The following is a 26,915-nucleotide window of genomic DNA, read 5'->3' as shown; positions in this document are numbered from 1 at the left end:
TACAGAAAATTGAAAGTGTCTGACAAAAATCGACAATTTCCCATACAAAATTTCAATTTTGCAGAATTCCTGTTTTTCACCAAAAAAACACTCACGGATATTCTCACCAGCTCTACTTGTAAGTATATCTTGAGAGCTAAAATATACACTATCAGAATGTGAAAAGTGAGTTTTTGCTCATCAACATTAGGCATACAGAAAGGTACCACCCAGATCTACAGAACACATTTTAAACATGTATCTTACACTGATCGTGGAAACTTCCTCTTCCTCCATTACTTCTTCTTGGGGAATGTCATCACTGATAGGAGAACTACCCTGAAATATATCCATCTCTTCACTAGATTCATTTTCTTTACTTGCTGCTTGTTTGGTGCGTCCAGCACGACTAAAATTAAAAATCACAGATTAATGTTACAGCACATGGGTCTTTAAGCACATAAATAAACTCTGCAATGGAAAAACACTTCCAGCTAGCCTTTTAAACAGTTGTTCTTAATATGCTTCCTGTAAAACTTCTACTCTAAGTGCCCACCTACTTTTATCTGTAACCAGAGGGTAGAAATTCTATTAGGCTGAGTGATTTTGCAAACAAAATTACTCCAGGATAATATATCAGGAGTAAAACACATTTATGAGGCCAGACCATTAATATGTTTGGGACTATTTATGTTGCAATTAAATTGGATATATTTTTCTTTCTAACACCTTAAGTCAAATTGCAGGCCAAGGGGTGGGGTTTTTTTTCGTATCAATAACCCTTATGAAAAGATAGATGTATCTCAGGTATATTTTTGGTTTCATGGTTCTCGGGTACAGCACTGGTTTTGTGGTAAAATGAAAGACAAAAACACCGTATATCTCATGGGAAAACACTTTTCACAAAGCAATCACTCCATATGTGATCTTTCAATACTTATCCTCAAGGGAAACCTGCACAACACCTTCAAAAGGCAAGCTTAGGAACTTAGCTAGACTCCAAAAAACATGGAGTTAACAGTCACTGGTTTTATGGCTGATTACAACAATTTGTAATATACCACACGGCCTGCTATCCTTAATTGCCCACTTCAAACCCTTTACGCATAACACTAATCCCCAATTGCCCATATCATTTCGAGTGGCCACCTCCAAAATGCATGAACCCTTCTGCTTAGCAATCTGATTTTTTCCTTCCTAAGTGAAGTACTTTGCACTTCTCTTTATTGAATTTCATATTAATTCTCCAATTTGTCAACGTCCTTTGGAATGCTACTCCTGTCCTCCAAAGTGTTTGCAACCCATCCCAGTTTGGGGTCATCCACACATGCATGCTCGCCACTCCATTATCCAAGTCATTTTTGAAAATACTGAATAGTATCAGACCCAGGACTCACCCCTGCAAGTCCTCACTAGATAAATCCTCCCAGTTTGACAGTGAACCATTAATAACTACTCTTTCAGTATGATCATTCAACCAGTTGCTCACCCACCTCTAGTAATTTCATTTAGACTACATTTCCCTAATTTGCTTATGAGACTGTCACGTGGGACTGTGTCAAAAGCCTTACTAAAATCAAGATATACCATGTTTACTGTTTCTCTCCTATCCAACAGGCCAGTAAGGTTGGCTTGGCATAATTTGTTCCTGACAAATCCATACTGTTATGGATTATACAATTATACAATCCTTATATCCCTATTATTCCCTAGGTACTTATAAACTGATTGTTTATTCCAGTATCTTCCCAGGTATTGAAGTCAGGCTCACTGGTCTATAATTCCATGTATCCTTTCTTCCCGTTTTTAAAGATAGGTATTATGCTCACCTTTTTCCAGTCCTCTGGGATCTCACCCATCCTCCATCAGTTCTCAAAGATAATTATTAGAGGTTCTGAGATTGCTTCAGCTAGTTCCTTAAATACCCTAGGATGAATTTCATCAAGCCCTGCCAACTTGAATACATCTCACTTATCTAAATATTCTTTAATCTGTTATTTTCCTATTTTGGTTTGCCCTCCTTTCCCCTTGTTGTTAATATTAATTGTGTTGAACTTCTGGTCACCATTAACCTTTTTAGTGAAGACTGAAGCAAAACAGCCCTTCTTGATGTCATCAGTTATTAGCTCTCCTTCCCTGGAAAGTAGAGGACCTACACTTTCCTTAGTTTCTCTTGCTCCCAAAGAACTTGTTCTTACTTTCTTTTATGTCCCATGCTCATTTTGTGCTCTAGCCTTTCTGATTTTGTCCCTCCAATCTTGTGCTATTCTTTTGTACTCCTCTTTGGCAATTCATCTATGTTTCCACTTGGTGTAGGATTCCTTTTTTATTTTCAGGTAATTATAGAGCTCCTTATGCAGCCATACTGTCCTCTTACTATTCTTCCTATCTTTCCTTTGCACTGGGATAGTTTGCAGTTATGCCTTTAACACTTTAACTTTAATCTGAGGAACTGCCAAGTCTCATGAACTCCTTCATCCCCTAGATTTTCTTCCTATGGGACCTTACCTTCCAGTTCCACCCCCTCCTTTTCTTTTTTTTTTTTTAAAGGCCATTGTTTTTATTCTGAAGCTCTTTCTTCCTTCTTTCCTTAGACTCACGAAATCTAGCATTTCATGACCACTTTCACCCAAATTTCCTTCCTTCTTCAGATTCACTGCCAATTCCTTCCTGTTAGTCAGAATCAAGTCTAAAATGACCGTCCTCCGGGTTATTTCCTCCATTTTCTGGAACAAAAAGTTGTCCCCAATACATCCCAAGAACTTACTAGAAATTTTGCGTTTTGCCATATAACTTTTCCAACAAATGTCTGTGTAGTTGAAGTCCCACATCACTAAAAGGTCTTCTGTTTTTGCTATTTCTGTAATTTGTTCTAGCAATGCCTTCTCCACCTCCTCGTACTGATTTGGTGGTCTAAAGTAGACTCAACCATGATTTCACACCAATTTTTGATCCCTTTTAATTTTACCGATCTCACCTTCTTTTGGACCTCAGACAAGCATATCCATTCTTGTTGTATGATGCAACACGCCCTCCCTGTCCTTCCTGAACAAACTATATCCCTCTATACCAGGAGTGGCCAAACTTGCTGATCCTCTGAGCCACATATGATAATCTTCATAACTTCAAGAGCTGGGCACACCTGTCAGTGCTTAGGGCGTCAGCACTGCAGGGCTGCCAGCTGGGTCTTGGGGCTACACCGCTGGACTGAAGTCCCAAGCCCCACCACCCTGCTGCAGGGTAGAAGGCCTGCCCATCTGGTAGGTGGAGAATGGAGTGGGGGGGCATGGTGGGCTCCACGAGCCTCACTTTAACTGTAAAAGAGCCACATGTGGATCGTGAGCCAGGGTTTGGTCATCCCTGCTCTATACCAATATTCCAGTCATGAAACTTATCCCACCTAGTCTCTGTGATGCCAATTAAGTAATAATTTAGCTTATGTACTAATATTTCCAGTTCTTCCTCTTTATTCACCATACTCCTGTCATATGTAGTGACAGAGCTTCAGATACCTACAGTTCTACAGGTAACTACAGAGAAGTGAGGCAAACCATGTGCCCCAAGACCTTCAAGAACAGTAACTCTCTGTAGACTGTAGCACATCTTGTATAGAAAATATTAACCACTGAGATGGTCTCCAAGTGAATAAAGCCTGACCTTTCAATAGGAAGGCTAGATGAAAATTCAGAAGGTTACATTCAGAACTTACACTTTTTTTTGCTGTGATGGTGGTGTTTTTGGTGGCCTTCCTCGTCTTTTCTGTGGTGTAGACTGTGTTGATTCAACCGCACTAGTTTCAGATGGTTCTACTCTGTTTTGAGGAAGACCCAAATTGCAAAATATCAAATTATAATTAATATCCAAGGGGTTTTTTCTTTTCTTTTTTTTTTTAATTAAAAGAATGCACTTTATAAGAAAAGAGACACACCTTTGTTGCGCTCTTCTTGGTGTCCTGTATTGCCTGCCTTTTGGCTTCTGTTCCATGTTTTCACTTTGCCCTTCTTCCTCCTCCTCTTCCTCTTCCTCCACTACCGATGCTACAGGCACTGCTTTTTTTCTGCCCCTTTTAGATGTCTTTGCTGCTGGTTCTTCCTTTGGCGTACCCCCACTAGCTACTTTAGGAGGTCGTCCTCTTCTTCCCTTCTTTGGTGGACTGTTTTGTTCATCCTCACTTTCTAATACATCTTCCTTTAGTCTCTTTTCCTCTGGCCACTGTGGTTCATCAGATTCTGAAACAACTGCAGCTCTCTTCCTCCCCCGCTGACTCCCTCTAAGTTTCTGTTCTTGCCCCAATTTATTCAGGTCATCTATACCCAACTTCTCTTCTGAATCTGTGATGGTTGCTTTCTTTCTACCTCTGGGCTTCTCCATCTCTGACTGAAAAGATAGATTAGGTTACTTTTTTTAATGAAACATTTTAATGATCTTATTTGACTAAAGTGACTTTCAATCCATGAAGAAAAGTAAATTATGGCAATTTTTCACCTTCAACAAATAAAGCCCTAAAGTTAAGGTATTAGAGTAAGATCTTGCACCAACTTCAAATACCTTTGCAAGGGTATATAAATATATATAGAAATGTTAACAAGAAGACATAAAATACTCTAAGAAAGCTGGCTATTAAGGCCTACCAACATGTGGGGCCTTCCTCACTTGGATTCTCAGCTGTGAAAATATGCAAGTAACTGGATAATTAAGACATTGTAAAAATACCCATAATCCTATTCTTTAACAGTGGTAGAGGACCAAGATATAGTATCTTGCCTGGTTTTGTTTAGGAGGAGCTTGCAGAAAATAGGTTACTTAAAACGATACGTAAATTATGTTCTCCAAATACAGTATTCCCAGTTTCATACTTGGTGTTGGGTTCAGTGTAGCTGAAAAATTACAACACTTGATTTCCCTACCTATACATAAGGCTATATTGTATTTAGACCCCCTCTCACACAAAAGGGAGAGCATTCCAAAAGGATATTTACATCATGACATCATTTTACAACAATAATACATTTAGTAAAGCAACATCATTATATTGCAATCCAAATACAATGCTTAAATGCATACTGACATCTGCTCTGTCTCCATTTAGTTGAAAGCAGACATGTTCACCAGTATGCCATTCAAATTTAGATTGGACATTTCTCCTTTCAAACTATACTGTGAAGACTTAAGTTAGTAATCAGAGTTTATGACGAGAAATCATCTTTACTCAAGAAAAATGTGGAAAGTCCAGTCAGTGAGAAGGAGTTGTGAGAAAGAACAGGGAAGCCTACAGGACGAGATATTAACTAGAAGAAAATGACCTGGTAACTGTAAAAAAAAAATGGTTACTAGCCTTTCCATAACTGTTGTTCTTTGAGATGTGTTGTACATGTCCATTCCACTGGAGCTTTCCAACTGTGCTCCAGTGCACAGTTGGAAAGTTTTTCCCTTTGCGATATCAGTTGGGGCAACATGAGCATCCCCCAGTGCCTCTCGCACAGCGCACAGGCATAAAGGGCAGAGCTGCCCCGACACCTCTCACTACCAGATTCTGACAGAGAGGGGAAGAAGGGTGGGTCATAGAATGGTAAGTGCAACATCTCAAAGCACAACAGTTAGAGAAAGCTTACTAACAGTTTTTTACTGTGACCTGTTCACGTTTTCTCAGCTTAGTCATGTATATCTAGTTGGTTCAAGTTACCACTCCAAAATCCAAGCCCACCTCTGTTTTGGAGTCTATTTGAACAGGGATTGGAGGATTACTTGTCCAAATCTGACATCGTCTCTAGACTGTTGAGAGATTGCATAGATAGAGGCAAATTTATGACACGAAGACCAGGTTGCTGCTTTGCAAATGTCTAATATGGGAATGAGCCTGAAAGGCTGCAGAAGCTGCTTGGGACCTAGTTGAATCACCTAATGACCTCTAGCTGGAGGCATTACATTAGCCAACTGGTAGCATAAGCGAATACAATTGGAAATCCAAGGTGAGACCCTTTGAGTGGATACTGGACAGCCTTTCATTCCGTTTGCAAACACAATGAACAATCATGTCAAAGACCTAAAACTGCTTGGTTCTGTCCAGATAAAAAGATAAAGCTCTTCTAACGTCTAGATTATGAAGCCTGTCCTCATCCTTATGGCCATGAGGCTTTGAGAAAAAGGTCGGCAAGAAGATTGCTTGGTTAAATGAAAACTGGAAACCACCTTAGCAAGAAACATGGGGTGAGGATGAAGATTATCTTTGAAGAAAACTGTATCTGATACTAAATGTCCTCAGTTCCCTGCTGGCTTTCGTAACAGCCTGAAATGCAATCTTTATAGAAAGGTTCAAAAGAGAGCAGGTCACTACAGGAACAAAGGGGGGACCCACTGGCTTTAAGACTAGATTAAAGTTCCATGGGAACAGGATACTGCACCTGTGGAAAAAGTCTGTCCAGGCCTTTCAGAAATTTAATGGACATCAGATTCGAAAAAAAGTGAGCAGTTATCAATAGGCAGAAGGAAGGCTGAGACAACTGCGAGGTGCATTTGCTAACCCTTGATGCTTTAGGACAGAAGACAGTCCAAAACATGCTGAATAAAAGCGAGGTCTGGGAAAACTGCATTCACTCTGAACCAAATGGAGAAACTCTTTCATTTAGCCAAGTAAAGATGTAAAAATTTTATTAAAGTTAATGTTTAAAATCAAATTTAAACAAGTTAAGAAGGAAGGTACTGTACATCTAGGGGTCAGGCTTAAGTTATGAAAGTATCGGTTACAAGGTTTACAAGATATATACATAGTATATAACCAGCATAGACCCAGATTGGGGTGCGGGAGTTTTTAAAACATCAGTGGTTAAGTGGGCTTGGGTACGCCACGCATAGAATGTATTTAAAGCCCAAGTCAGTATTGGTGTAGCGAATAAGTAGACCGGTGGAGCGCATCCCTTGGTTCGTCAGGGGAGGAAGTGGGTTATTTCCCTGGCTGATGGTCTCTATTACTCGACCTGATACTGATGGCGTCCTGTGATGTGTTCCGTTTAGATGTCTCTGGACCACCTGATGGTGTCGGACACCATGAGCTGTCTTATGAGCCGGCATAGTGCTGACCGACTCCGCATGCTCTCAGCACTGGCTCATTGCAGGGCTCCGAGGACCAGGGTGTGGATCTGGACCTCGCAGCTCTGGGCTCTCAGGGTGTCGGCTAGCAGGGGTATATTTCAACACCTTCTGAGCTCGGGCTTCGTGGAAGGCCGGTGACCTGTTTTCAACTACTACTCAGAAGCACTTCCAGGACCCCCCGTAGATGTTAGCCATGAAGCCACCAGACTGTCAGATGAAGGGTTTGTAGATTGTATTGAAGGAGGCACTTGTGATTAGGCGAAATCAAGTCTTCGTGTAGCAGGAGTGACAATGGGTGATCGACTGAACAACTCCACAAACAGTACTGATGGGAGCATGCCGCGGCGATGAGTAAAAGATGAGCCTTGCCCTGTTTGATTTTGCACAAAACTCTGGGCAGGTGAGGGATGGGAGGAAAAGCTTACAGAAGACTAACTAACCACATCAATAGAAAAGTGTATGTTAGTAAACCAGGGCTGAGGCCCACTTGGGAGCAAAACCTGGCACTTTCAGTTGTGTTTTATTGCAAATAGATCCACTTGGGGAGTTCCCCAGAACTAGAAAACAGATGTTATATCAAGACAAAGGGACCACTCATGGTGATTGATACACAATTTGCTTAGGTAGTCTGCCAAGGTTTTCTGGATCCCTGGAAGGAAAACTGCTTTCAGAAGTATAGACTTGGCAACGCGGAAGTCCCAAAGTAGAATCGCTTCCTGACACTGCAGTGAAAATTGGGCTTCTCCTTGTTTGATTACATAAGACACAGCCATTGTATTGTTGATCAGAAACAACAAGCCCCTTTCCCTTGGTGTGTGGAAGAAATGCAATGAAAGCTAACTGGGTAGCTCTCAATTCCCTGACATTTATATATAGTCTGAGATCTCGGGGAGACCAGAGACCTTGTATCTGTATGAGACCCAAGTGAGCCCCAACCCAAGTCTGAGGCCCCCATGACTAAAGTGAGAGATTGTTGAGGCAGGGCAAAGGGAACTCACTTACAAAACTTTGGGAGGATCTGTTCACCAATCTAGGGAGGATAAAATTTGATTCAGAATCCAAACTGTCATGGCCATATGGTGCTTCCTTGGTGAATATACCTCAGCAGCCCTGTTGCTCTTGAACAAAATAAGTGTACACTGCCATGTGCCCTAGCAGCCTCAAACAGCTTCTTATTGTGATGAGGGAATAGGTCTAAGTCTAGAACAATGCCTTGCATCATGTGAAATCTTGCCAGTGGAAGGAAGACGTTGGCCCTCATGGACTCCAGGACAGCCCCAACAAATTCTATTTTCTGTACTGGAGACAGGACAGACTTCTGTGTTTATCAGCAAGCCCAACACACTAACTGTAGACTGGATAACGTCTATGCTGGACAACACTATGACCTGGAACAGCCTCTTATTAGCTTGTTATCCAGGTAAGGAAGACATGGACTTCTGATTTCCTCAGTTATGCTGTTACCATTGTCATGCACTGGGAATACCAGAGCAACAGCTGACAGATCAAAAAACAGCAGAACAGTGAATTGGTAATGGGAACAGCTGACTGTGAAACTTAGAAACTTTTTGTGCCTCTGATAAATTGCTACTGGGAAATAACTGTCAAGGGCAGCATTCCAGTCCCCAGCTCCAAGGAAGGAGTAATGGAAGCTAGAGTGACCCTCTGTAATTTTGATTGGATTAGGAACTCATTTAATGCTCTCAGATCTAAAATAGGCCTGACATAGGCTTTCAGGATCCTGAAGTATGTGTAAAACCCTTTTACTCTGAGCAATGGAGAGACCTCTTCTATAGCTCCTACAAGAAGTAGTAATTGAATGTCTCACAACATGGCTTCATGAGAGAGGTCCCAGAGGAAGAATGGGATAGACAGAAATTGAGGGGTGTATCCCACTTCCACTGTGCTTAGAACCCACTATCCTTGGTGATGTGAGCCCAAGCACAAAGGATGTGGGATAGGTAGTCTGCAAAAACCGGGGAAGGAAAAGATGGCACTCTTGGATATGGTACTCTGCCTTCAACCAGTCTGTTAAAACATGCTCTTGGAGAATGCAGCCTTCCTTTATGAACTGGCAGCTGCAGGGATGGTGGTGGATGTCTTTTGTAACATCTACTCCTCCTCGGTAGCTCCTGGGCTTGAGTAACAAACCCTGGAAATCACTGGGTCTTATGTGAATGGAAGGACTTCCTCTTTTCCACAGGTGTATAAATCCCTAGTGACTCTCAAGTCCTGAAGTCTATTCAGGGTCTCATCAGTCTTTTCCAAGAAGAGTGATGGCCCTTCAAAGGGAAGGTCTTGGATTGTTGGTTGTACCTCTGAGAGACCACCACAAGATTGTAACCATGAAGACTGTTGCATAATGATGGCGGAGGAGACTCAGTGAGCTGCAGAGTCACATGCGTCTAGACGAGCCTAAAGAGCTGTTATAGAAACCAACCTGTTCACCACCACCACCTGAAATTCCTATCATCTGGGAGCTTGCCCTTAAATTTTGAAATTATATCCCATAAGGTAAAACTCTAGCATCCCCAGCAGAGCTTGCTGGTTTGCAGTACAAAGTTGTAACCCTCCTGTGGAAAAAATCTTCTTTCCAAACAAGTCTAGTTTCTTAGCTTCCTTGTTCTTTGGTGTTGATGCCTGGTAACCCTGCCTCTCTCTTTCGTTAGCTGCAGATATTACCAGGGAGCCCAGTGATGAATTATTGTAGAAGTGTTTGAACCCCTGAGGGAGGACATAGTACCTCCTATCAGTGTTCCCTCTAATTTTTCCCACCCATGTGCAGAATGAATTTTATGTGCACCAACATGGAGGTGATGTCACACATTACTTCCATGTTGGTGCACATGACAAAATTCATGGGGTGCGGGTGGGGCTGAGGGGTTCGTGTGTGGGAGGGGCTCAGGGCTGGGGCAGAAGGTTGGAGTGCAAGGGTTCTGGCTGGGGGTGCAGGGCCAGGAATGAGGAGCTCAAGGCTGGGGCAGAGGGTTGGGATGCAAGGGGGTGAGGGCTCCAGATGGGGGGAGCGGTTTCTGGGGTGGGGCCAGGGATGAGGGATTTAGGGTGCAGGAGGGTGCTGCGGGGCTACAGCGAGGAGAAAGGACTCCCCCCAGCTCTCTCCCCCCGCAGCAGCAACTAGGCTGCGGGGGAGAGGCACCTCTCGCTGCTGTGGCAGCTCCTGGGCTGGGGCACAGGATAGGCGACTCTCCCCCAGCAGGTCTGGGCAGGAGCTGGGTTTGGGCCGGGGGAGGGGAGCCCCAGTCGGGTCCGGGCCCAGCCAGGTTGGGGTCAGGATAGAGGTGCCTTCGCTGAGCTGGGGACGGGGGAAGAGCACTATGGCAGATTGGGGACCAGCTTAGGTTGGAGCACCCCTCCCCCAGCAGGTCCCTGGGCGGGTTCCCTGAGCACCTGTGTAGTGCTAAGAACACTGCTGCGCAGCTTACAGGAAATTTAGCCTCCTTTCCACCCTTCTTGCAGCAGGTGGTAGAGGGAGTCTCAGATTCTGGAGAATCCTATTTCTGATCTCTATATCAAACATGCTCAGTTCATAAATATGAAAAATGTTTTCAGATCTATTAGAAGACTTTAATACCACTGACCACAAGAATTTGTGTCACCTGCAGGATTTAGAAGAGACAGGCTAATTTCCTTCACAGTTCTCAGAGGGCTTTGATAAATGACTGATCATCTATCCCCCAAAGCTCTCACAAATGGGGTCCCCTTTAAGGTAATAATGCCATTCCTACAGTAGAATGTGTATGCCAGACTAATGACAACACTTTACTGTATCCTGCATTTGGCAGTGATATCACAGAGAAGTTTCATTTATGTGTTGAACAATAGAGGCAAAAGCCTTTATTCTGGACAAACACATATCAAATCCTTTGGTGATAACACTCGTGTTCATCACCACTGATTGTCTTCCATCTTCTAGGTATGATTGGAACCACTGAAAGGAAGTAATGTTTTAGTTTCCAAAGCAACAAGCAACAGTTAATCATATTGAAGGCTGGTGAAAGATCCAGCATGACCAAAAAGGCCAACTGACTTTGATTTTAAAAAAATCAGTGGAAGATCGTGACTCGGGCATGAGCAATGTCCACATCAAAGTTAGACCAGAATGCAAACTGTTATGTATGCTGTATGTCGATGTTCAAGTGCACACGTAATTTAATAGCCATTGCTTTCTCCCTCACTTCTACAGTAAAAGGAGTGTTCTGATACTTGGTGGTAGTTGACAAGCACAATAGGTAAACATCAAGGTAAAATTATCTGAGGAGACAGCAGACATACATGTTTTAGCTGGCAATCTCTCCACATAAAGCAAAGTTCTGAGAATGCTTGTCAATGAAAACCAGAGTTATCTAACTTTGCCTTAATATGAAATATCCCACTTACTTAAAAAAAAGCAAAAAACAAAAATCGGACAAGGGGTGAACTTTCAAACTTCTCAGTAGGGTTTACCCAGTATCTCAGACGGTCAAACCAGTCCCCAAAACCAAGTCAAACATATGGTCAACCTTACAGGAGTTCTCCTTGATCTGCAAGGTAATCAAGTTTAATCTTCCATAGCTGGATTTGTTTTGCAGTGCTAACAATAGCTAGGGTCAATCTTTAAGCACAAATTAGAGCAACTGCTAAGGGCCCTGAGCAAATTTGCAATTCACATGCCTGCCCAATTTCTTTCCAACAGGTTCTGAGCACAAGGCAAATCATGCACAAATTCTCACTAGCCTAGCTCCTCTAAAGCCTTCAATCCCAACTCTTGATGGTAATTTGCAAACCTTACTGCTAGCCTTCATGGTTTGGTTAATAACAGAAAGCAAAGACAACTCACACACAAAAAGAAACAGGTATGTTAAGTAAGGGGCTGCCTTAAAAAAAAAAAAAGAAAAGTCCTATTTCATCTCATAACCACATTGACCATCATGGACATTAGCTCAACTCCATGTAAAAGTGGGAGTTTACAAAACTACATTAGTTAATGCTTGTTATAAGGACTGTATCAGCTTATTTGTTCAATGTTCAGTTCATTAACTTTAAATTTAATTGAAATAGCTGCAATACAACCAAGCAGCTCACCCTTACAAGATCAGAGTCATCCCTCTTGTCAGTTTTCTTTCCTGGTAAAGGTGAAGCCATTGTGAAATCTTCATTTTCACTGTGGTCCATCTCAGTACTGTCGAGCCTATCAACGCAGACATTTATCATTACTTAATATCAGGAATGCAGTAACATAATTTTAATAAAAGAAAAGGAGTACTTGTGGCACCCTAGAGACTAACCAATTTATTTGAGCATAAGCTTTCGTGAGCTACAGCTCACTTCATCGGATGTACTTCATCGCATGCGATGAAGTGAGCTGTAGCTCACGAAAGCTTATGCTCAAATAAATTTGTTAGTCTCTAAGGTGCCACAAGTACTCCTTTTCTTTTGTGAATACAGACTAACACGGCTGCTACTCTGAAACCGATCATAATTTTAACGTTATTGTTCAGATATCAACTGTCAAACTGGCAGCAGCTTTGTCTGCATAATAAATCTAAAAAACCAACAAGAGCAAACTGAGTGTACCTTTAGTTATTTTTCAGATCACCTATCACTGGCAATGTCATAACGGGTGACTTATATAACACTTTTTTTTCAATGGCTTTTCCCCAGCATTTTTGCAATTACTGAAGAAATCTGTTTTAATAAGAGTCAATCACCGAGGCCATCCTCTGTCTTTGATTCAGCAGTGAAGACAATGTTCAGTTTGTGACATCCCAATCAGACTGATGTCAAATAAATTCAATACTTCTGTGACACATTGCAGAAAAGGTTAAGCATCCTGCAGGATAAATGACCCAAATTCAAACTTTAGGGACATATTGGTAGATAATGTTTGTGTTTTTACATATATATTGTTAGAGGTTAACAATGTAACCAAACGGTTCCTGTCTATGCTGTATTCTGTTAACTCAAGAGATCAAAAGGAGATAACATTTAAATGAACTGTAAATATAGTGATGTCACTGTATTGATCTCTTTAAAATGTATAGCAAATCACCTGCGAATGGTGGAAAACAAGCAACTGCCTTACTTTAATCCATGTAGCTAAATACCGGTGATGCTTAGGAAATGGGTCTACTTCAAAGTCTTGATGATAGCTCGGAGACCTTTGGCGAAAGCGAGGCAAGAAGGCCTAGAACTGTATTCAAAACCCTTGGGTCCTGATCCTTTTAATCTCAGATCAGCTTGATGCTTTATGCTTTATGTCTTAAGTTATAAGACAGATCTCCAGTCCCACCTGGATCACTCTGGATATGAACATTGGACTGAATCTATGGACTAATTCTAAGAACCAAAGCTCACCATCCCTACTATGAAACTGATCTAAGAACTGTATTCACATCTGTATGTATACTAATCTTTTACCAATCCTCTCTCTTCACTTTTTAAATAAATTTTAGTTTAGTTAATAAGAATTGACTATAAGCGTGTATTTGGGTAAGATCTGAAATGTTCATTAACTTGGGAGGTAATGTGTCCGATCCTTTGGGAATTGTAGAACTTTCATATTTGACTTGTGTGTTTGGGTGGAAGCCCAACACTGGGATGCTATAAGAGAAATATGTTTCGGCTTCTGTGCAACCTGTAAGGTATTGTAGAAGCTGTTTTATGCTGGTTTGGTAAATCTAAGTATTGGAATATCCAGCAGCTTTGGGGATTGTCTGCCCCATTCTTTGCAGTTTGCCCTAATTGAGTAACCTCCGTGTGGCTGCCCTGGAACCCCAATCACAACTTCACTACATAATCTAACAGAATTGGACTGCAAACAGCTGCTAAAAAAACAGGAGGAAATTTTCAAAAAAGATAGTTGAAATTTTCCCTTTTTCAGTCAAATTTCACCAGTTTATTTTTATTAAAAAAAATCAAAATTTGGAAAATTCCAGCCATCTCTAGCTGTGAAGGAGAAAGATACAATTCAAAACAAATACACTTCGACTAAATGTAATTTAGAAAGTTACTGGCTAACTAATTTTAATATAACTCATCATATTTTTTTTCCTAAGTTTTCCTCATGTTAAATTCCTCTAAAACCACACATTAAAAATTCAAATTCTGGAATAAGAATTTAGCTTAATAGCTGCATAATACACCAACCAACAAGACTAGAATTCAGAAGACGATTGAGCCCTAAGCCAGAAAAGGTTTGGCAGAGTCATTCAACTTCGGTTATTGGAGCTGACACATCGCGGTATGTCGCATCATATCATAATTTGTCACTCCTAGCCAAAACAAAGATGTTGATGGCAAACTGGGGGGGCACTGAAACTCAGTGATGAGAATTCAAAATGATGGAATAGATAATTCATTTAGCTTCACAGATGATAAAAATAAAACTTTTTAAACAATTCAATAGTAAAATAGGACAGTTCATATATCACATAATTGTGTAAAGTGAAAAAGTGAGACATGTAGAGACAGTATTTTTTCAGTTACTGAAGGCTGTGTTTGGATACTTGTTATCAAACAGTAACTTTCAAGCTGTTTTACATAAATTCTCAAGTAAGTCTTAAGATTGTTCCTCAGTTAAGGTGGCATTTATTTTACATATCAGATATGGGGGCAGATTGGCTAAGTCACAGGACAGGATTCTGTACCTCTTTCAAAGTTCAAGCAGAAAACATGTACACAGTCCTTTTTGCAAAAATACAAGTGATATAGTGTGTACATAAATATACCCCCACACCACTGAGTGCACTTTAAAAAAAAAAAGTGTGTGTACACTATGGCCTAGTTGATAGAGCACCAGAATGGAAGCAGGAGACGTGGGTTCTATTGCCACTGGCCTGCTGGGTGACTTTAGGCAAGTCACTTCACTGCTCTGTGCTTCTATTTCCCAATGATACTTACCTTCTTATTAAAGCACTTTTGGATTTACTAAAGTAAAGCACTATATAAGAGCTAAGTATTATTATAGTATATGGAGGATCATTTTGTTTCATCTACTTTGGAATGAGGCAAGCATTTTAACACTGCTAACACTGCACAATTGTTTAGGGACAAGAAGTGAAGACTATCTTATCTAACAGAGCAAAGGGATAATTTAGGTATGTGGAATATTTTCCTTATTCTAAGATATGGTCTGGAGACTGTCCCAGTTATTCCTACTCTTAGAAAAAGTGCCAATGAGATCTTTAATGGACAGGAGTGATCTAGAGCTCAGTTTTACATTTCATCTCAAAGACTATATACATATACAGTGTGGCAATGTCCTGCCATCATGCTGGTAGATTGGTTCAGTACTGATTACAAAGAGGAGTGATACCTACTGAGTCATTAGCCTCATTTTGTGCAGTATTTTGTTTTTAACTTGGAGGTCTCCATTCAAGTACTAACCAAACTTGGTCCTGTTCAACTTGTAAAATCTGATGAGATTACAGCCCAGCCTACACATTTTGTTGCATTGCAACAATGAGATGACTGCTGAACAATCTGAATCTAGCTAGATTATTAGCCTAACAGAGGAAGTTTACTCACTGGACCAGAGAAGAAACCAGCCTCCAACCTGTCTTCAGTGAACAACTATTTCCATATACTACTTGTATCACTTCTAAATTATTCTTCAACATGGTCCTTCCAGCAGGTGCTCCAATATATGCAATCAATCGCCTTCATCAACTGCTCACGAATTGATTTAGTTACAAACCATTGGTCACATTAAAACTAGTATTACAAATTAAAAGTTGATATATTGTCAGGTGACCAGAGGCAACGTAATTCACCACCACAGGATAGTCTACCAAAAATCTTAGGTCACGAGAGAGCTCATGCGTCCTTACACTCTCAGACTCAATGGGAGATGATGATGAAGTAGCTGGAATTACTGTTTACTACACAAGCTTGATGAGAACCCCAGATCTGTAACTGAATGTGGGTTACTTTTTATTTTACATTGTACATGACGATTTCAATTTGGCCTGCTTTCCTGTAATGTGTTTGGACTACTTTTTAAAAAACTTATCTATTTTCATTGTGGTAGTGAGCCGAATTCTGGTTTCAGTTATGCTAGTGTGCTGGTTATTCTGGATGCACACCAACATAAGAGAACAGAATTCAGTCTAGCACTTTTAACCAATATTATAGAAACTCTTGCAGCTTTAATAAAAATACTTGAGCATCAAAGCTGCACTGCTATATACCCACCTCCCTTTGATCCTTCCTGGAGAGCTTGGATTTGAACTGCTGCTGGCATTGCTTACAGTTTCCATTCGTGAAGATTTGGATTGAGACTGCTTGCCTGCTGCTGAAAGAGGCTTATTAACTGCTCCAAGAACATTGGCTGCTTTGGGCTGAAACCAAAAATATATTTTTTATTTTAACCTACATATTTAGTATGTTACATACCTAGTCTGAAATAACATGTACTAAGCTTAAAATGTTTGCATGCAACCTGCGCACATTCTACAATCACCAGCGTCTTTTTTTAATTAGAACACAATTTACTTAAAAAGTAAAAATAAAAGGACATAAAAGTTACAACTGAAGCCAGATGGAAGGTGGCAGAGACTACAATTTCCATGAGGAAAAAATAGGTTCAGAAGCATAACATTTGGGATGAAATCCTGACCCCATTAAAATCCATGGGATTTTTGCTACGGACTTCAATGAGATTAGGATTTCACCCAGGGAGCCAACATTTCCAAACATGGTTGGATCTTAGGTTAGCACTTCAATAAAGAGTGGTCTGATTTTTACATGATCACACTGATCACATCAAAAGTGGCGCCCTAGGCGCCGACTCCGTGGGTGCTCCGGGACTAGAGCACCCACTGGCAGCTCCCTGCCCTGCGCCCTGCCCCAGCTACCTCCACTCTGCCTCCGCCCCGAACGCGCTGCCCCGCTCTGCTTCTCCACACCCCCCCCCCCCGGCTTCCCGTGAATCAGCTGTTCGCGAGGGAAGCCTGGGAGGGCTGAGAAGCAAGCGGCGGCTTAGCGCTCAGGTCCAGGGAGGCGGAGGTGAACTGGGGCAGGGAGCGATTCCCCTGTGCTGTCCCGCCCCGGGTTACCTGCTGCAGCACGGGTGGACCTCCTCGCGCCCCTCCGCCCCAGCTCACCTCCGTTCCGCCTCCTTCGGTCTGAGCACGAAGCTACCGCTTGCTTCTCAGCCCTCCCAGGCTTTCTACGCAAACAGCTGATTCGCGGGAAGCCGGGGGGTGGGGGGCGGGAAGCAGGGCAGGGCAGAGGTGAGCTGGGGCGGGGCAGGGAGCTGCACCCACCAAATTTTCCCCGTGGATGCTCTAGCCCACCAGCACCACTTTTGGCCGATTGTTAAATTTAGAAGCCCTTTTAGAACCCGTTGTCCCTTCTAAACTGAACAACCGGTTCCAGTGAACCGGTGCGAACCAGCTCCAATTCACCACTGGATGACAGTATAATCCATTATTTACTTTTTCATTACAGGATTGTTTAATATTAAACTAGTCCCTGTCTCTAGCTGACTACACTGAATGATGAAGGCGTATAACATGCAAACTTTACCAAAGACAGACAGTTATCAGCGATTCTGTAGACAGAATGTGTGTCTTATACAGAGGGGCTCGCTGTGCCTCCAAAGTTAAGGTTGAACTGAGTTTTACACTTACAGAAGGGATTCACTCTATTGTGTATGAAGAACATAAAATATCCTTCCCACAATTCAGTTATTCTCTGCATATAGTATTAATTTTTCTCAGAATGTGCAAGTAAATCTGTTACTTTATTTAACATCAATCAACAAATAGGTCCTTTACGAAATTTAGCACCACTTCAGACCTCCTTTTGTCCTCGATGATCTTAGCAATGAGAAAAACTCTTCAAACTTCTTATACAGTTAAAACTCATTAAAATCTAGTGTGTAGGCTACTTTTGAAGACATTTGGTTATAATTAAGCTAAATTAACAACAATTGTTGTACCTAAGATTTGATTATAGGCAGGGCCACATCAAAAGAGCAGATCATTCTTAATTTGGCTCAGACATGAGATAACACAATCAAATATGACCATTCATCCACACCTAATTTGCATGCGGCAGCTCTATCTATTGTAATGAGAGACAGAAGACTCCTGTCAGAAGTTTTTACTGGTTGGTTACTTGGCCCCAACTGTTGCTGATCCTTAAAGCGTCTATGACCACTTGCTAGTTTGGTCATTGGTGTCTTGACTCCACTGTGCAAGATGCCGCACAGCCTGGGGAACTCAGGCAGAAACACAAAGGCAGCCCTTAGAACAAGGGAGCCTTACAGGGGCTGTACTGGGCTCCAATCTGGACTATAGATTCCTACATTATAGAATCATAGAAATGTAGGGCTGGAAGGGACCTTGAGAGGTCATCTAGTTCAGCCCCCCGCACTGACGCAGGACCAAGTATACCTAGACCATTCCTCAGGGGTGAAAGTAACATAGAAGACTTACGGGTACAGGGGCCCGGCTCTGGGCCCCTGGGCAGAAGGGGCAGGGCTGGGGGTCAGCCTCCCCGAGCCAGCCCTTCTGGGCTGCCTGGCTCACGCCGCCAGGGGCTCCAGCAGCAGTTTAAATTGCTGGGCACCAGGGCAGCTGTGCTTTCCCCCCCGCACCGTCCCATCAGCGGCCCTAGGGTCCCTACCGCAGACTGCGTACAGGCCCATACTGATGGCCACTTCTTACCAGTATGCCGTATCGGCCCACTTTCACCTCTGCCATTCCTGACCATTGTATAAGGCCAGAAGAGACCACTGTGATCATCTACTCTGACCTCCTGCATAACACAGGACATAAAATGTCCCTGAATTAATTCCTGTTTGGACTAGGGCATATCTTTTAGGGAAAAAAAAGATCCCATCTTGATTTAAAAATGCCAGTGATGGAGAATCCACTACAACGCTTTGTAAATTATTCCAATGGCTAATTACCATCACTTAAAAATTTGCACCTTTTTCCAGTGGGAATTTGACTAGCTTCAATTTTCTGCCACTGAATCCTGTTATACTTTGCCTGCTAGACTGAAAAGCCCATTATCAAATTTTTGTTTCCCACGTAGATATTTCTAGACTGTGATCAAGTTATCCTTGAACCTTCTCTTTGTTAAACTACATTGAGATTTCCAAGTCCATCACTATAAAACATGTTTTCTAACCCTTTAGTCATTCTCTGAACCCTCTCCAGTTTATCAGCATCCTTCTGATGGAGACCAGCAATGGATATAGTATTCCAGTTGCACCAGTAACAAATACGGAAGTAATATAACCTGCTTACTCCAACTTGAGATTCCCTGTATATTTTCTTAACATTGTTGCCATTATTTCTAGTTCATATTTCATACAGTTTTAGTCTACTATAAATTTTTTTAGAAATATAACATTGTTCAAAAAAACTCAACATTTTACAAGTTTGCTAAACTTTGTATTAACAGGAGACAACCACCTTACTGTTGCGTGTTTCTCTTCCCCCCAGCTTCTGTCCCTGTTTTGTGGGATTTGTTTTTGTTTTTTTAAAGTGTTTAAGCCCTTTGGGGCAGAGGCCATGCCTTCTTTTGTGCCTGTGCAATGGTTAGCCTATTGGGAGAGTTCAGTTGAAAAAACAGACAGGTAATCATAAAAAAAACCCACACCTTTCCAGGAGTGAAAAAAGATTTCATTTCCGGAGGGAGATAATTTTTGGTGTTACTGAAATTCTGCAAGCAAGGGAATAAAGAAGAAAAGAAAGGTTAATCAATAAACAAATTACAAAAATAGGTTTATGAGGTGGTACAGGCAATTTTTTTTTTAAACCTGACTTTTTTCAAACCATCTATGTTTTTTAAACGCTAAATCTGAACATTTAAGATAACACATGTGCATTGACTTGAGACATTATTGGGATCATAAGTAAAAAGAGACTATGTAAATTACAAGAGCTCTATTTTAATAACACAGATGAAAGCAACCTGTCTTTTTAAATTGTTAGCGCAATTTAATTTGAAAAAAAAAAAATCCAACCCAAACCCCAAATGATACCTTGTCAGGTTGTGTGAAATATCGAGCTGGAAGTACGGGGTCTTTAGGGGATTCCAAACTGTATGTTGTACTCTTTGACATAATGATATTCATTGCTACATCACAAACTGTGTAGAGTTTCTGTTACAAAATAAAAATGAGTTATTTTTTTAAACAGACTTGGCATTGCCCTTAATTTTGACAGTAACAAGTTGCTCTGATGTGTCACTTTAGAGGCATACTGGAACTTATTCAAAATCCAAAGGATTTCTTTGCTACCTGAGTGATCAAACAATGTGGTCAAACAGAGCTGGTTCTTGTGGTCTCGCTACATTAGAAAACTGTACATTTCAAGATTAAAACAGTACAGTTAAATGTAATTTCTGAAAATATTCAATCTGTCTACACTAATTAGTCTGGCTTCTGTAAACCATCCACTTAACAGCACACTGTTGATGCACCCATGCACTATAGTAACCTGGGTGGATTTTTCATGAGATCAGCAAGAGATACTTCCTTGCCACCAAGATGTGTTTCAGCCAAATTCCAAGTTTCCATTTCGAAGCATGAGGCCCTAGAGCTCTTCAGAGAAATGATGGAAGGAAAAAATGCTTAACCCTGTTCTCGGAAAGGGTTGAATTATTTCCACTGGAACTTTAAAAAAACTTTTAGCCTGCAACCCATATCAAGCATGGGAAATTTATAAGCAACTAAAACAGGGGTTTTTTAGCTGTATTCGCAAAAAGAAAAGGAGTACTTGTGGCACCTTAGAGACTAACCAATTTATTTGAGCATAAGCTTTCGTGAGCTACAGCTCACTTCATCGGATCTTGGTTAGTCTCTAAGGTGCCACAAGTACTCCTTTTCTTTTTTCAGAATCTGAATATATCACGTAATTTACATAAAAACATGAAGAGATCCAAATATCTGACACGTTTGTGTTATTAATGCAAGTTAGAGAAATTTGCTTTGTGCATATTTTTAAAATAAATGTTCAAGAAACTGCTTACTGGTAATTACACTGCAATTTTTGAACACTGTTGCAAAGTAGAAAAGTCTCCCCTTATAGAACTCAAACCTAACTTGCCAGAACTTAAATTTATAAACCAGTAAAGATGTTACGCATATTTAAAGAAAATGGTTTACTGAAACTAATTTTTAAAAGAAAGATAATAGGTTCCTGACAATTTCAACTTGCTTCTGAAGAATATAGGCATCTATTTAAGCCAAGTATGTAACAGGACACCTAACCTAAAGTAAGTCCATAGCTTTGATTCTAGTGTACAGAACACCTAATGCCTTCTATATATAATTCTATTCAGAAATATACATATTTTAAAATAGGCGTAAAAAATTCCTCAGTTTCAAGATATTGGAATAAATAAGCAACTTCCACTAAAGGTAAAACATACTTCATTCATTTTTGGATCATCTGGTCCTTGAGCATCTTTTGTCTGCTTAATGTTTTCCACCATTTTTCTGATAAACGCATGACTATTATTTTCATTTTTAGCCATCAATATTTCCAATATGAACCATAGGCACCTAAGGGGAAAAATGGTTTTCCTTGTTAAGTACAATAAGAAAAACTGTCAAAGAAACCTTGAAAAGATCTGGTTTAAGAATACAGTTTACTTTAACATAAATTCATCCACTGATCAGTTTGGCTTTTGGGAATGAATTCATCTTCAAGTTTTCTAAAGATACTGGGAAGGAATAACCAAATGCAAGAGCAGGAAAAATGCATTACTCACATGGAACAGTTCCCAAATGCCTGACACCATTGAGTTAAACAGACAATATGAGCTAGGAATATTTAGTACTTTTATACTAATTTAAGAAAATAATTACTCTTCATAATTATGTACTGGACAATTTATCATGGTATCTGTAACTTAAACTATCATGGAATTATCTCAAAGTGACAAGTTAGATCTTAGGCCATGTCTACACTTACAAGCTTACAGCAGCATAGCTGTACCGATACAGCTGTGGCACTGTAAAATTGCTGTGCAGCCGTGTTATGCTGATGGGAGACTGTAGCTATGTCGGCAGGAGAGCATCTCCCACCAACATAGCACTGTGCAGCCAAAAGCTTATGCTGCAAAATTCATGTCACTCAGGGGGGTTGTTTTTTCCACATCCATAAGCAACAAAAGATTTGCTGGCATAAGTGTTAGCACAGAAATGGCCTTAGAAATCCTCAGAAAAAATAGTATCAAAGGAAAGTGTCTTACTCTTTAATGTCCTTAAGTTGTTCAATATCCTGGACTTTCACATAATCTGGGTCATGTGCCAGAAGGTGGATAGTATATGGAACAACATATTCTGGTAGAAGTGACAATAGTTTTTCTGAAAGTGTAGAACAGAATTAAAAAAAAAAAAGGAAAACAGTTGAGACAGAAATCTGTATATTAGTTCAAGATTTTTTTTTTGCCTTCACATAAAAATCAAAGAGCACTATATAAAGTCAATCAGCATTAATATATAGACTAGTGCTGGTTTGGTGGACATAAAGAACAGTTATTTGCCCTACAGTAACTGTGGTTCTTTGTGATATTGTTGTCCGTATGGACCCTACCATAAGTACACTTGCGCCTCAAGCTCACAAGAACTGATTTTTTGACTAACAATGTCTATCAAGGCCTCACATGTGCCTTGTGAATCCCTTGTTCTCCTGTATGAGGGCATAAAGGGCAGGACAGCCGTGACCCTCCCTAAGTTCTCTTAGACTTCAAACCCCATGTTACTGAGGACTCTGAAAAGCAGGGACAGAGGGGCAAACTTTAGTATCCATAATAACTACATCTCGAGAAACCAGTTATTGTAAGGTAATTAACTGTTCTGTCTTCTTCCAGTATGTCTTGGTGTGGATTCCAGCATAAGTGACTGGTATGCAGTAACCTCCCTGGATGGTGGGAATGAGGAGTTTCAGCTGTATCAGTCAAATGGTGATTGCATACTGCTCTCCTGAACAGGTGTCTGACCTGGCTGCCATGTCAAGGGCATAATGTTGAACAAAAGTAAGCAGGTTGCTTCACGTACTGCTACCTTGCCGATCTCAGAAAGTGCCATATTTCTGATATAGGTGAATGATTCCACCAGGGCACAGGTGGCATGTGTTTTGATGTTCAGTGGGAAAGGCTTAACAGCCCAATTGATAGCAGGTGGAAATATACTGCGTGAGAGTCTGAGTTAGCTTGGCCTGATATGGCTATAAAGAGGCAGAGGGAGAACCTGAAAGGTTTAGTCCTGTTAAAGTAATAATGAAAGGCTCTGGAGAGATCCAAACTATGCAGCTTCTTCTCTCTCGGTGTTGAATGTGGATTGGGAAGGAGACTGGCAAGGTGATGGATTGGTTCAGGAAGAATTCTGAGACCATTTCCGGGATGAACTTGGAATGTGGTCTCATCATCACTTTGTTCCTATGGAAGGCTGTTTAAGGTGCCAGCTGCAATGGCTTGGAGTTCGCTGACTCTCCGTGCCTAGGTAATGGCCACGAGAAAGACATCCTGATAGCTAAGAGGGCATGTTGAACATTTCAACAGCAGCTCAAAGGCAGGCTCTATAAGTTTTAAAAGGATGATGCTAAGGTCCCACATGAGAATTGGGTCTCTGACTGGAGGACAAGTATGAAGAAGGCTCTTAAGGAATTTCGATACCAGAGGATATGAACTGGAGTGCGACATGCTGATATTGTGCCAAGGTGAACCTTACGGGATTTAAATGCTAGCCCAGTTTGTTTCAGAAGTAGTATATAATCCAAGATTCAAGTATGTCTTTGTGGTGCAAGGTCTCTTACTTCGCACAAGAATATCCTGAACTTGTAGAGCACAATCTTTTACAATAGTGTTGTCAATCAGTCAACATCCAAGCCATCAAATGCAATGACTGCAGGTGCAGCATCTGACTGAAGTTCTGGGATATTATGTCTAGGTAAGCCAGGTGACATATGGGAGGCTGCTTGGACATCTAGAACAGGTCCAACAACCAAAACCACCTGTGCTATCATATCAGTATGGGGCTATCATGATGATCAAGGTCTTGTCATTTAATTTTTAGATATTATTCATGGGCTGGGGTGGGGTGAAATCAGGGGAACTGGAAGTAAAGCATACAGGAGGCCCTAAGACCACAAAAAAAAAAAAATTAAAGCATCTAGCAGGAAGCCAGGGCTCTCACCTTCTTTAGGGCAGAGATTTGGACACTTGATGTTGTCCACTGTGGCAAACAAGTCTGTGGAGGGAGGTCCCCCCTGCAGAATATGGGGTCTAGGATAGAATTTCCGCAGTGACCACTCATGGCTGGTTGCCACATTTCTATTCAGGAAATCTACTGTTGACCCCTGACAGGTGTAGACTCAGTGGGATCATGTCCCAGAACTTGAAAGCTTCCTCACAAAAAGAAGATGACTGAGCATCTCCTGGTTAGTTATGTAGTGCCTAACCAATGTGGTTCATCAAAATCTGAACCGTGGAGTTGCACAGAATGGGCAAGATACTATATGCTATAAAAGAATCTGATTACCCTCAGATCCAAGACGTCCATGTGTAGTTTCAAATCATCTTGAGACTACGTGCCTTGCATCTGAAGGTGGTTCTCAGTTGGCTCTGCAGCATCCATGAGAAGAGTTACTGTTGGGGAGAGGGACAGAAGGTGTCACCCTTTCCTCAAAGCAAGCTCTCACAGGACTTGAGCTAGAATTATGATCATCCTATTCATGTGATGTGTGAAAGGGGAGTACATGGACCTCAGCCACAGTTATAAGTGTTGAAGGTAAAATCTGGCAAGTGGTGGCATGTACTTGTACGCTGATTTAGGGCTTTAAGAGTCCCAGACACACACAGTCATAGTCTTGCCTGTAGGTCATATACTGGTGGACTGAAGAGATTGGAACCTGTCGTCTGGCAGTTAGGCTTTTTCAGATCTAGAGTTGATCAAAGTTCCTATAAAATCTTATCAGTGATGGTGTGAGAGATTATTTCTCACAGTTCACAAGGATTCCCAGTTGAGATAAAAGTGATGGGACACAATCTGAAGCTATTTAAATCACCAGCTCAGACCTGTCCCTGATCAGTCAGTTGTCTGGATACAGGCATACATGGATCTTCCATTTCCTTAAATGTACTACCACAATCACCAGTGAAAACTCTCAGTGGAGAGTCTGAAGGGCAGAACCTTGTACTGTAATGGTTGGGCCCCACCATGAATCTTAGGTACTTCCTGTTAGCTGAGTGGAAGCTATGTAAACATACATAAAAGAACGGCCATTCAGTAGAACCTCAGTTATGAACACCAGAGTTATGAACTGGCCAGTCATCCACACACCTAATTTGGAACTGGAAGTACATAATCAGTCAGCAGCAGAGATTAAAAAAAAAGAAGCAAATACACTACAGTACTGTGTTAAATGTAAACTATAAAAAAAGAGGGAAAGCAGCACTTTTCTTCTGCATACTAAAGTTTCTACGCTGTATAAAGTTAATATTCAGTTGTAAACTTTTGAAGGAACCATGTTTTGTTCAGACTTACGAACAACCTCCATTCCTGAGGTGTTCGTAACTCTGAGGTTCTACTGTACTGGGTCAGACTAAAGGTCCATCTAGCCCAGTATCCTCTCTTTCAACAGTGGCCAATGCCAGAGCTTCAGAGGGAATGAACAGAACAGGTAATCATCAAGTGATCCATGCCCCGTCGTCCATTTCCAGTTTCTGGCAACAAGAGGCTAAGGACACCATCCCGACCCACCCTGGCTAATAGCCATTGATGGATCTATTCTCTATGAATTTATCTAGTTCTTTTTTGAATCCTGTTGTAGTCTTGGCCTTCATGTCTTCTGGCAAAGTGTTCTACAGGTTGACTGTGCACTGTGTGAAGGAATACTTCCTCTTGTTTGTTTTAAACCTGCTGTCTATTAATTTCATGTGGGGATTCCTAGGTCTTGTGTTATGAGGAGTAAACAACACTTTCTTATTTACTTTCTCCACACCAATCATGATTTTATAGATCTCTATCATATCCTGCCTAAGTCATGTCTTTTCCAAGCTGAAAAGTCTCAGTCTTATTAATCCCTCCTCATATGGAAGCTATTCCATACCCCTAATCATTTCTGTTGTTTTTTTTCCATATCTTTTCCAATTTTAATACATCTTTTTTGAGATGGGGTGACCACACCTGCATGCAGTATTTAAGATGTGTGCGTACATTGATTTATATAGAGGCAATACCATACTTTGTCTTATTATCGATCACTTTCCTAATGATTCCCAACATTCTGTTAGCTTGTTTGATTGCTAATGCATACTGAATGGATATTTTCAGAAAACTATCCATAATGACTCCAAGATCTCTTTCATAAGTGGTAACAGCTAATTTAGACCCCATCATTTCATATGTATAGTTGGGATTATGTTTTCCAATATGCATTACTTTGCATTATCAAAATTGAATTTCATCTGCTCTTTTGTTGCCCAGTCACCCAGTTTTGTGAAATCCCTTTGTAATTCTTTGCAGTCTGCTTTGGACTTAACTATCTTGAATAGCTTTTTATTATCTGTGAATTTTGCTACCTCACCTCTTACCCCTTTTTCGAGATCATTTATGAATATGTTGGAGTACTGGTCTCAGTAAAGATCCCTGGGGAACACCACCATTTACCTCTCTCAATTCTGAAAACTGACCATTTATTCCTACCCTTTGTTTCCTATCTTTTAACCAGTTACTGATCCATGAGAGGACCTTCTCTCCTATCCCATGACAGCTTACTTTGCTCAAGAGTCTTTGGTGAGGGACCTTGTTAAAGACTTTCTGAAAATCTATATCCACCAGATCACCTTTGTCCACATGTTTGTTGAATTCTTAGTGGTGG

The 26,915-nt window shown here is 41.0% G+C and overlaps 1 protein-coding gene across 8 annotated transcripts in view; it reads right to left on the bottom strand.

Annotated features, from left to right (window-relative positions):
• The window catches only part of PDS5B (PDS5 cohesin associated factor B), a 257,931-nt gene that overhangs the window by 13,236 nt on the left and 217,780 nt on the right, over positions 1-26,915 (bottom strand). For 7 of the 8 annotated variants that reach the window (XM_073341612.1, XM_073341603.1, XM_073341649.1 and 4 more), the window contains 9 exons: positions 22,285-22,399; positions 21,460-21,592; positions 20,069-20,188; positions 19,684-19,746; positions 16,261-16,406; positions 12,151-12,256; positions 3,908-4,356; positions 3,689-3,790; positions 247-388 (listed from right to left, as the gene is read on the bottom strand). In XM_073341612.1, the coding sequence (XP_073197713.1) occupies positions 247-388; positions 3,689-3,790; positions 3,908-4,356; positions 12,151-12,256; positions 16,261-16,406; positions 19,684-19,746; positions 20,069-20,188; positions 21,460-21,592; positions 22,285-22,399 (1,376 nt within the window). The remainder of the gene's footprint in view (positions 1-246; positions 389-3,688; positions 3,791-3,907; positions 4,357-12,150; positions 12,257-16,260; positions 16,407-19,683; positions 19,747-20,068; positions 20,189-21,459; positions 21,593-22,284; positions 22,400-26,915) is intronic. The other variant, XM_073341640.1, reaches the window with a different exon arrangement.

The sequence above is a fragment of the Lepidochelys kempii genome, chromosome 1 (assembly GCF_965140265.1).
Source record: "Lepidochelys kempii isolate rLepKem1 chromosome 1, rLepKem1.hap2, whole genome shotgun sequence".
In the NCBI taxonomy this organism is placed as follows: domain Eukaryota; kingdom Metazoa; phylum Chordata; order Testudines; family Cheloniidae; genus Lepidochelys; species Lepidochelys kempii.
Note: the sequence above shows the minus strand (reverse complement) of the source record. Positions and strands in the feature narration are given on the sequence as shown.